Source organism: Anopheles aquasalis, chromosome X, assembly GCF_943734665.1.
Source record: "Anopheles aquasalis chromosome X, idAnoAquaMG_Q_19, whole genome shotgun sequence".
Lineage (NCBI taxonomy): Eukaryota > Metazoa > Arthropoda > Insecta > Diptera > Culicidae > Anopheles > Anopheles aquasalis.
Window position 1 is genome coordinate 2,642,315 of NC_064876.1, and position 11,381 is coordinate 2,653,695.

Sequence of the window (11,381 nt, forward strand, 5' to 3'; positions counted from 1 at the left end):
AACAACGTGACCAACGGGGGAGCGGGGGTGTAAGGGGGGTGAAAAATCATGAAATGGAATCGACGATGACGGGGGGGGAGGCTTTGGCGGTGCGTCCGCGTCCGCGCCCGCGCCCACCGCCTCCTCTGTGAACTTTGCCAGCCAAGCAGCATCCACCCCGCTCGATCGGTGATCGTGCCCGGAAAGGGTGGGGGTGACACAGTGGAGTGGTAGTAGAAGGGAGGGAAGGGGTGGCTTAAGCTAAATCTTAAGGGGGGGGGGGGGGGGCAGCGACGCGACGACGAAGACGAAGAAGTCCCAAGCACCACTCCGCACCCTTCTCCGCGATCTCCGGGCCGAACAGCCGCCGCGAGAAACGAGTTTTGTTCGTAGTTCGTTGCGTTGTTGGCGCGCAGAACCGAACAGAGATGAAGCTTGGTAGAAGGAGAAGAAGGAGGAGAAGGAGCAGTGGGGTTGCCTCCAACCCCTCATCCCCTTAACCCGTTTGAAAGGGGAAATTATAGCAAGTCGATCGAACGAACGAACGAACGATCGAAACGGTTATGTACAGGCAGGCTCTTGGCTATGTACCAAAAACTGCGATCCTCGGCCAACAAGATGGCGCTGGCTGGCTAGCTGGCTAGCTGGCGACCTGAAGAGAGAGAGAGAGAGAAAGAGAGAGAGAAAGAGAGAGAGCGAGAGGGAGTGCAGGTTCATCGAGCGTAGGTTAGGTTCGGGCCAAGCAGCTCTCACTTCTGGTTGCGCGCTTGCCCGAGCTAGTCACGCGTGGTGTGTGCGCGGTGTGTACGGGAGACGCGCGTGCGTGCGCTTTGTGCGAGAAAGGCTCTCTCTCTCTCACACACTCCCTATCTCTCGCGCTCTCTCTCTCTCTCTCTCACGCTCTCTGCGTGAGTGTATTTCAAAGGCAGAGCTTTCTACCCCCGCCCGGAAGGTGTCCTCTCTAGTGTCAAGTGTCCTCTCTCAACGAGCAGCAGCAGCAGCAGCAGCAGTGTGTGTGAACGAGGGTGAAGGGCAGCGCCAAAGGAAAAGCAAAAGTTCCAGGACCAGGAAAAGTTCAAACCCCCAATATCAACAGCAGTAGCGCAGTATAAAGGTCTGCTGGCACCGTGCGCTGTTCGGCTCTTTAAACTCGGCAACTCTCGAGCCCAATTGCGAGAGACGTGGAAAGTGGAGTGAAGGGTGGCCTCTCTCTCTCTCTCTCTCTCTCTCTCTCTCTCGCGCTAAAGCTTCGAGCCCCGCAGCGCGCATCGCAAAACAATTAAAATCGATCTCTCCAGCGCGAGCGATCAAGCGATCGAGAAGTGTCCCGTGAGTGTTTTTTTACGTGTCGCCAGCTGTTTTGTGCCACCGACCGAGTGAATGTCTCCTAGTAGCGTTCGAAGTGAGGACGATCGACGTCGATCGACTATTTACAGTGAGTACAGCACAGCACAGTACAGTGACGGCGGCGACGATGATGATGATGGCATGGCGGTTGTCACCCTTATTCGCGTTGCCCTGGTCACTCGGGTAGCCACCGAACGGATTGTCCACCCAGCCCAGCCCCGTTGTGATGGTGCCAAAAAGCCACAGGGGGAAGTGCTTCACCGATGGGGATCACCGGGCAAAAAGGGTAACAGAAAGGGGCACCCACTGCCCCGCTGCAACACCTGATTCGCAGAGTGTCAACGCCTCCACTCAACTCCCGCGCGCGCAAGGACAACTCTGTCTCGTAAGCCGCCGCCACAGCCACCAAACAATCAACCCCCTTCGCTTTGGCGCCACGCCATCGTGACTTCAATCAAGAAAACTATGGGGAGGAGGGGGGGGGGGGGGGGCAGGCTTGCACATTGGGATAATGAATTTCGGTATCCATTTTATTGACCAACATGTGTGCATGCACGTTGAAGTACTTTGGTATTTTCGGGCCCAAAAAAAGGCCCGTTTTTGACGATTTACTGTCAAGGAACCATTCAACTTAATTTTTTTCAGTAAATGGCATATTAAACTGCAACTTTTGAAGAATATTTGGTATTGTTTTGAGCCACATTCATTGAAAAATAAATCCGTGGCATCTAATTTTGGTTGGGCGTGTCGTCGCGAAAGGTACTTTTTCCCGGTGCCCATCGTAGCGACATGACGGGTCATCTTAAATGTACATATCGATACTCGTTTGAAAGATTAGAAGTTTATCTAGGTAGCCTCGCCAAGTTTTTGTTGATATTCGTGTATGTCGATTTTTGGCAGATTTTCAAAGTTGAGAAAAGTGAGGCTTTTTGTCACTTTACCTTAACACACGATATTTGGCGATTTGTTTAAAAAAAAGTATCAACAATTTTCATGAAATCTCAACGGGACTACCTGGCGAAAAGTGTACAGATTATGTGTTTAAAATTTCAAATCGATCGGTCCAGTAGTTTTTACGGTACTGGATGGGCACCGACTGTATGACAAGCGGATTTTCAAAAATTCTATAACATGCTCAGTTTTGCATCGATTGATCCAAAATGTTTACATAATATTCATAAAAGGATCAGCATTCAGGGAAAAATGTTAAAAGCATGTGTCGCAAAAAAAATAACATAACAAAGTCCCCCCTTAAACGCCATTTCTGCATAAAAAAAACATTGATGAATAAAATTAAGGGTGTGTGGGGCCGCCCACACACCTAAATATATTTACGTCAGTGCATGCAAGTTGCGTGGATTGATCAATAAAATTGGGCGCTTTAGAACACCCCCCCACCGGTGATCGCCTTGCTTTCGGTTTTTTTTTTGCCGTTGCTGATATGCTTCTAGCACCTGAAATAAGCATGCAACAGACATTTGCGAGCCAGCAGCGGCAACAAATTTGATCGCTACGGTGGCCACCACCTAAGCGCACCGGCTGCACAGCGAGCGACATTTTTGTGCTGAGGTGCGCGAAACGCACTGCTCGCGTCGTCGCCCAGGAGGCAGCGCGCGCTATTTACACACATTTTATGCGACGTCAACATAAAGAGTCACCCGAGGCGCCCCAGTGTGTGTGTGTGTGTGTTTGATGGGAAAGACTAAGCTCCTGCTCCGGCGAACAAACGGTTGGTCTGTTGGATGTTGCGGCAGGGCGGCCACACCAACCGGCGCAAACCGACGCCGACGACGATGCATCAGCAAGTTGAGCAACTTGGTGGGAGGGAGGGATGGAGAGGTCTGTTTGAACAGCAGCTAGGCCGTAGTAGCAGCGAGCGAGCGAGCGAGCGAGCCGCGCACACCAAAAAGGGTGCCACCAACCGACCGCGGTGACCGCGACTGGTTTGGAGTCAAAAGCTGTCCAGCCTCACATTCCCTCACCCCGTTTTTTTTCTCTCTCTCTCTCTGTTTCACGTACTCTCTCACTCTTTCTGAACATTTCAGCGAGTGCATTGGCCGCTTGATAATAGCCATCAGCATCAGCGACGCTTCACCCAACGAGCGAGCGAGCGAGAAGAGTTTTAAATCGAGATCAATTTCGTTCCACATTTTATGTCACTAAAAAAAAACACAAACCACTGGAAGAGGGGTCTGATGAGGAGGAGAAAGAGGAAGAGGTGAAGGGGATTTAAAATCAAAAGCAGCACGGCAGCCGCTTACGATGTCGTTCGTTCGCGCTCTATCATAAAAAGATAAAATATGGTGACATTCGCCGCCGGGCCGGGATGAAATGAGAAGCACTCCCCATCAGCTCAGAAAGAGGCCGGGCCTGGCCTGGCCTGCTCGGTGCGTGAGCTTTTGATCGCTCAATCGCTCGAATAAGGCTGGCATGATAAGTGTTGTGAGCGAGCGTGGTACGGGGTGCTAAGAAGAAGAAGAAGAAGAAGAAGAAGAAGAAGAAGGAATGAAGAGAAAGAGGGGCGCTCAAAGAAGATGCGCCCGGCTAATCAACGCCGTGCGACAAATTAAGAGCTCGCCCGTCGCCATAATCCGTTCTCTCATCGCCGTCATCATTAGCATCATCCGCAAATTGTGGTTATCGAGATGGGAGATGCGTGCGTGCGCGCGCGCGCGCGCGCGATCGAAAGACTTGAATGCTGGGTGCGGCGTGGCGCGCGAACGTTTGGTATTTTCGGGCCAAAAAAGGCCCGTTTTTGGCGATTTTTTGTGACGTAACCATTCGACTTTAATTTTTCAACTGAATGGCATACTAATCTACAACTTTTGAGGAGTATTTGATATTGTTTTGAGCAACATTCATTGGAAAATTAATTCGTGGCATCAAATTTAGGCAACCGTGTCTTCGAAAAGATACTTTTTGCTGGTGCCCATCGTAGCTGCGTGATGGGTCATCAGCAAAATACAAATCGATATTCGTTAGAAAGATTATAAGTTTATCTAGGAAGCCCCGTTAAGTTTTTGTTGATATTCCAATGCATTCGCTTTTTGGCACATTTTTAAAGTTGAAAACAGTGATGCTTTTTGTGTCATTTTGCCTAGAAATACGATTTTTGGCAATTTGTTTAGAAAAAAGTATCAGCAGTTTTCATAAAATCTCAACGGGACTACCTGGTAAATAGTGTTCAGATTATGTGTGAAAAATCTCAAATCGATCGGCCCAGTAGTTTTTACGGTACTGGATGGGCACTCCGACTGAAAGTAGCGAGCTCCAAGGAGCCTTGTATGAAACGCGGATTTTCAAAAATCTGTACCTTGGTCAGTTTTGCTTCGATTGATCCATAACTTTTACACAACACTCTTGAAAGGATCAGCATTCAGGGGAAAAATGTTAAAAATAGGTGGCACAAAGCGAAATTAAATACCAAAGTCCCCCCCTCCCCCCCCCCCCCCCGCTCTAATTGCTATTCGCAGATCGTTTGGATGCACATTATGTTTGCACGACGATCACGATGGTGATGATGAGGTCAGCTGGGTTGGAATTTTGAAGACTTCCTCTGTCGGCCGAGTCGCGTGAGGATGCGTGTAAAGGGCTTTATGATTCACGCAGTACGCAGGCTCAGTGTATGGATGTGTAGAGGTGCGAGAGCGAAAGCTTGCCGTTTCGCACGTCAGCGCTCAATATTGTTGCTCAATGTTTGCCTGGCAAGTTGTGGGACATGAATGTATGAATATTTTTCGATTGGATTGGAGGCAATTTTGACAGAATTAAAGTGGAATAATTCTTGTTTTTTTTATCGCCGACTGTATTTTTAACCACTTTTCGTGTCGCTTTTTTCGTCGATGGCTCGAAAGCTTCACCGGAAAACTGCCGCCAACAATGATTGATGCGTCTGCAGATCAGATTGGGAATATTTATCATTGATGCCAGATGCAAAAATTAAATTAAAAAAAAAAAAACCTAAATAAACACCAGTTCTGCATATCACTAATACTGATAGTGTAATGCGAGGCGCGTACGTGGCACGTGCTTCAACCGAATACCTAAAGACCGAAAGGGCAACCGAACAAGAGGGGCCAACCCAAGCCAATGTCGCTCCCTTCGCCAAACATCCGTTTCCCTTTTACAAACAAAAAGTTTCCACCGTTTCTTCCCGTTCTTCCCGTTTGGCGGCTGCAGCCAAGCCACCACTCGCACCCGCGCGCGCACACACATAGAATGATCAAGTTTCGCTACAAAAGGAAAGATCCCGCTGCGTCGTCCACGGTGACGACGTCGGTTTCGGCGGGATCACCGAGTAGCGCTGGCGCTGGCGCTGGAACAGCAGCAGCAGCAGTAGCATCATCTTCACCTTCACCATCGCCCACAGCGGGCGCTCCCGGATCTCCTGCTTCTGCGATCGCACCGCGAGAAGCATCGACGACGGCCGGAGTGCCCCGGAACGACAGCCGGAGTGCGCAACACCAACACCACCAGCTCCAGCAGTACCAGCAGCAGCAGCAGCAGCAGCAGCAGCACAATCCCGCCAGTGCCACGTTGCCCAAGAACCATCGAACCACTGGTGGCCCCCAACAGCAGCTACACTGTGATACGTTGAATGGGGGTCAGGTGGCTCTTCTGGTGCCCGGTATGCACTACAATTGGGCAGCACATCAGCAGCAGCAGCAGCAGCAGCAGCAGCAGTACGTCGAGCAGCAGGAGCTGCTGCTGAGCCGTATGAAGGCGGAGAACGAACACCATCAGCAGCGCTACGAGTATCTCTCCTGCATCGATGCAGTCGTTGTGAGTTGCTGCGCCTGGGCCGCCACCGTTGTCACCTTCTTCCCCTTATTAACCACCCCTTCCCCCCCACCGCTTCAAATCTCTTTTGAAAGCGATCGAGAACGCTTAGAACCACCGATCTCCGTTCAGATGATGTTAATGTTTTTCGCCTCTCTCTCTCTCTCTCTCTCTCTGTCTCTTTCACAGGAGCTGTTCTCGCAGCTACAGACCAGCTCGGAGCCAGCGCTGTGCCCGGAACCATTGCGACGGGCGCTCGCCAGTGGACCGCTGGCCGGCCGTCGCTTTCCGCTCGGGTGTCTCGGTGACGCGGCCGAATGCTTCGAGCTGCTGCTGCACCGCGTCCACCAGCATCTGTCCGCGACCGATGGGGACCTGTGCGAGGCGCCACAGTGTGTCGCCCACCAGCGGTTCGCGATGCGCGTCGTCGAGCAGAGTGTCTGCGAGTGTGGTGCCAACTCCGAGAAGCTACCCTTCACCCAGGTACGTTCCCGCACTCCCGTTCTCTCTCTCTCTCTCTCTCTCTGTCTCTCGCGCGCGCGCCCGCGCGCTCCTCTGGCAACCAACTTTCACCTCGCTGCAGCAACAGCAGCAGCAGCCTCCTGAAGAGAAGCCTCTCTACTCTGCTGCTGCAATGGGGCCGTGCGTGAGCTCACGATCAAGTTATGTCGCGTCTGGTCGTCTCCTTCGCCACAGCCAGCGCAGGTCAAGGAATCGGGAATTCCCCAATGCGGGAACCGGCTTCCTCTACTCACTCATCACAATCCGCAAAAGGCGCTGAAGGGATGGGGGCTTCGGTATTTAAATTCTGTTTTGTGTCACATATTTGTTTAGCATTTTTCCCTCAATGCTGATCCTTTCAAGAATGTTGTGTAAATTTTTTGCATCAATCGAAGCGTAACTGACAAAGATACAGGTTTTTGAAAATCTGCGTTTCATACAAGGCTCCTTGGAGCGCGCTACTTTGAGTCGGAGTGCCCATCCAGTACCGTAAAAACTACTGGGCCGATCGATTTGAGATTTTTAACACATAATCTGAACACTATTTACCAGGTAGTCCCGTTGAGATTTTATGAAAATTGCTGATACTTTTTTCTAAACAAATTGCCAAAAATCGTGTTTCTAGGCAAAATCGCAAAAGGCATCACTGTTTGCAACTTTAAAAATGTGCCAAAAAGCGAAAAATTAGAATATCAATAAAAACTAGAACGGGGCTACCTAGATAATCTTACATTCTTTCAAACGAGTATCGATTTGTATTTTTCTGATCACCCATCACGCAGCTACGATGGGCACCGTAAAAAGTACCTCTTCGCAGACGCACCTTCATAAATTTGATGCCACGGATGAAGTTTTTAATCAATCTTCCCCAAAATAGCACCAAACATTCTTGAAAAGTTGTAGTTTAATATGTGATTCAGTTGACACAATAATGTTGAATGCTTCCTTGACAAAAAATCGCCCAAAATATGCCTGCTTTTGGCCATAAATTAACGAAGCCCACCGCCCATAACGCAAATTCGCCACCTGCGGTGTGTGGCTTGGTAAGACCGTTCACATTGTTGCAACCTTCCCCTCGCCGTACCCTATTTGCCCCCTAGTAACCGCGTTGCAGCAGATAGGAGCCAGCCTCAAACCATATCCAATCTTCTCGCATGTTTCGATCGCATACACACCGCCCAGCAGCCGTAAAGCCGTGTTGCTGGTGGCGCTTGTATGCTGATTCGTAATGGCATTCCCTCCACCCCCCCCCCCCCCCCCCCCTGGTGGCCTCCATTGGCCATTGGGAGGGGTTTTTTCTTTACCTTCATCCAACAGCTGGGCCCGATCGCAGGCGAAAAAAAAAAGATAAAAAGGGTGGTGGTGCGCGCGTATGTGGGGGTTGACAGCAGCCGGGGGGGGGGTTCGATTGGGGTCGCCAACTGTGCACAATGCAGGGAAATGGCCCAATTCGTTTGGGCATTTGGTTCGTGGCCACGCCACGCTGGTTACCATGTCATAAGCCCCCCCCCCCCCCTCCCCCCACCGGTGGCCCTTTGGCACGGATTTAACCGATCAGATGACAGAATACGATTTAACCCGCGCGAGAGGCAGCACAATTGCAATCCCCTTAACCGGTGCACCCTTCCCTTGGGTTTGGCGATTCCTCGATCCTGCAGGTCCTGTGCTCTCTTCCGGGGGTGCCAACGGGAGAGCAATTAACGGGTTTTGTACAGAATTTTCCAAAACAGCAAACCCTTTTCCTTTCGTCCCTCCCGCCGCACTTCCGGTGCTAATGAATTCCGGGCGTTTAATTGACGCCACTGCTCTCTCTGACTCTGATTCGGCCGCACCACATGCACTCAGCCAGCCGGCTAATGAGGTGGCCGGCTGGAGCATGGGAAAATCAGGCCCCACCCCCGCTTTTCCTTCCTTTGGGGCTCAGCTTTTTTTTTTTATTGCAGATTTTTTGTGTAACGTTTTTCTTTTATGTACCTTGGTTCACCGTGTCCCTCCTCAGGGTCACGGTTGCCGTAGCATTAAACTACTACTCTTCGCACACCCCCCCGTAGCGCCACCCCCTGCTCTGGGAGGATGAAATAGATTAAATAATAAAAGAAAACCAACATCTCAGATTCACACCCCGCTTGGTCCACCCCGCTCTTTCCACCCTGCGGTTCTTCTTCGCGAGAAGTGTTCCCTAGATAGAGCACCCCTCGAGAGTTCAGCAAACCACCCTTGCACCCACCCACCACCCCCTTCCGCGCGGGAGCAAGACAAACAAAAGTGTACCAGCAACGCCCGCGCGCTTTTTTGCATTTTTCCCGGCCACTGGCAACTGTCCGTGTCCACACAATTCCCACACTCCTACCACCCACCCAGCCACCCACCCACTTACGCATAAATTAGTCGCGCGTGCGCGAAAACACAACCGGGAAAATGAAGTCATTTCCAAGCTCAGAACCCAGCCCCCAGCCCCGGGTTATGGTGGACTGAGGAGATGGGTAGATGGTCTTCCGCTTTAGATAAGCTGGCCGCGGTGGGGTCGCTGAACTCCAGCCAACGAGAACGAGATATGCTGCTTATCGTCTTATAATAATTCCGGTTTTCTTTTGCTCTCTCCCACTCTCTCTCTCTCTCTCTCTCTCTGGCGCGTGTGCTGTTTCACTGTCTAGATGGTCCACTACGTGTCCGCATCAGCGCTGACGTCACAAAACTCGCTGTCGATGCAGCATCAGCAGAGCATCACATTCGGCCAGCTGCTGCGGAATGCCGGCAACATGGGCGACATACGGGACTGTCCGGTAAGTGTATCGGCCAGTAGGCCAGTAGTTAGTTAGACGCTCGGCTTGGCTACCAGACCAGCGATGCCTGGTAGATGCCAACAATGAAAGACAAACAGCAACAGCAGCAGCACGTCTCGTCAAGGTGCAATTGGAACCCGTGTAGGTGTCTCACACTTTGCCGCTGCTTTCACGAACCTCTGTTCAAGGGCAGCCTTTTTTGTTTTTTTTTGTTTTTTTTGTTGGCCATCACAGAGAGTGCACTCTGCTCGAAGGTCATAGTCTAATTGCGGGCTCCGCTCGAAAGAGGCTCCCCTTTACAATCGCGAGTTGGCGTCTAACACCACGCGGCTGCCTTCTCTGACCTTCGATCGATCGGTTCTGGGTGAGGGGGGGGCACCACATTATACCGACGATGACGACGACGACGACGATGCGATCGCGATGCATGGTTCGATTTCATCGATCGCGGTAAGAAGGGAGCCACCCCCCCACACGTTGGAGCGGTAAAGTGGCTGGCCTCGGTTGGCTTGGCTGTGGCGCGCCAAGGTGAACCACCGACCAAGCATGTTGCTCTATTCTGCTGCACCCTCGCACAGCAAAGCGAAACGGTAAAACGGACAATCTAACAGTAACGGTCTAAGCCTAGCTTAGGAGTGGTTAGGGTGAGGCACAACAAAACAAAGTGCTGCAACACAGTTACAAAACGCCATATCTTTTTCATTTTTGTGTGAACTTTTTTGAGTAAAACCAACAAAATTTTGGGAATTTCATAATCTTTCAGAATCAGTTTAGTTTTTTACGGTATGTTACTTTTTGGAAGAATTATGGTCTTGAGACCGTAATGAATTACAGTCTTGAGAGGGTGCTTTGTGGCCTTTTTGGCTCATTCCTGGCGAAGCGTTTGCGTAAGCTGTTCGAAACGTTGTCATTTTTTAGATCTAACCTTGCCCTTTAAAAGCGCAAGCAAGCGGAGAAGTACTGCGCTTTTTACTGCCATAGATATTGACAGCTAATGAGACATGGAACTCAAGTGTGGAACGTTATTTTCTCGCCAATCTCGCCATGTCTCACTGTTGCTTTGAGAGAAGATACAGCGTTCTGTTGGAATCGCCAGGGACTTTCACATGAATTGCTTGCACTTCCAGGACTGCAATGAATCTTTTAATAGCTGTTGGCACATTTATTTGTTGGGTTACCTTGGATCCACCGAACAAAACTATGCGCTGAGTGAGAAAAAGTGCGTGTTATCGCATCGCAAACCCGGTTATCAAGCCCGGCTTATGCGTCCTGGTGGCCAGCCGGGAGGGTGTAAATCATCAGTTGACTTCCCTGGCAACTAAACCCCTTTCATTTTTTTCATTTTAAAACATCCTATGGTTTAATAGTTTCTCATTGAAGAAAACCAAGTTCGGAATCTCATCACTTGTGGCCAAACGAAGTAGCTGTTTGGCTTTATTTACTCTAATTTCTTTTGTTTTGATACGGTATGAATTCAGCCCAGTTTAGAATTGAAAAGACCTTTATTTAAAGCTTATTTTGAAGTATTGGTTGAGTGATTCGAACTGGAATTCAATCATCTACAACATTTAGAGTGAAGCTGCGGCGTAAAATTCTTTTAATTTGCTTCATAACTTTTTGAACACGTTATTTGTATGTTGCGTATTTTTGTGGTCGAATTTCAGGGCTTCTGGCAATTCTACCAGTATCACAGTAACGAATTATGGTCCGCGATCCAATTGATTAATTCACATTTAAATGCTGGAAGGCTTATAACGATACCCGCTAGTGGTTTTGCTACCAAATAAAATTTAAAAAAAAAAAGACACCCTTGCATTCCATCACGAATAACATTTTTTTCTTACAGTCTCCCATTAAAATGCTTTATTCCCTTATAAACAATAGAATGAGCTATCACTGGAAAAAAAAAATCTGCCACCTATCGAACGAGTAGTTTAGAAATGGCAGCAGTTCAAACTTTGTTGCAGTTCAACTGCTTCACAGTTCAGAGGT

At 49.8% G+C, this 11,381-nt stretch overlaps 1 protein-coding gene across 4 annotated transcripts in view; it reads left to right on the forward strand.

Moving 5' to 3' along the window:
- Window positions 1–11,381, forward strand: part of LOC126571518 (uncharacterized) — a 63,178-nt gene that overhangs the window by 42,575 nt on the left and 9,222 nt on the right. For 2 of the 4 annotated variants that reach the window (XM_050230107.1, XM_050230116.1), the window contains 2 exons: window positions 6,295–6,588; window positions 9,261–9,389. In XM_050230107.1, the coding sequence (XP_050086064.1) occupies window positions 6,295–6,588; window positions 9,261–9,389 (423 nt within the window). Of the gene's footprint in view, window positions 1–754; window positions 1,415–5,463; window positions 6,109–6,294; window positions 6,589–9,260; window positions 9,390–11,381 lie in introns of those variants that run through there. The other 2 variants (XM_050230099.1, XM_050230090.1) reach the window with 2 other exon arrangements.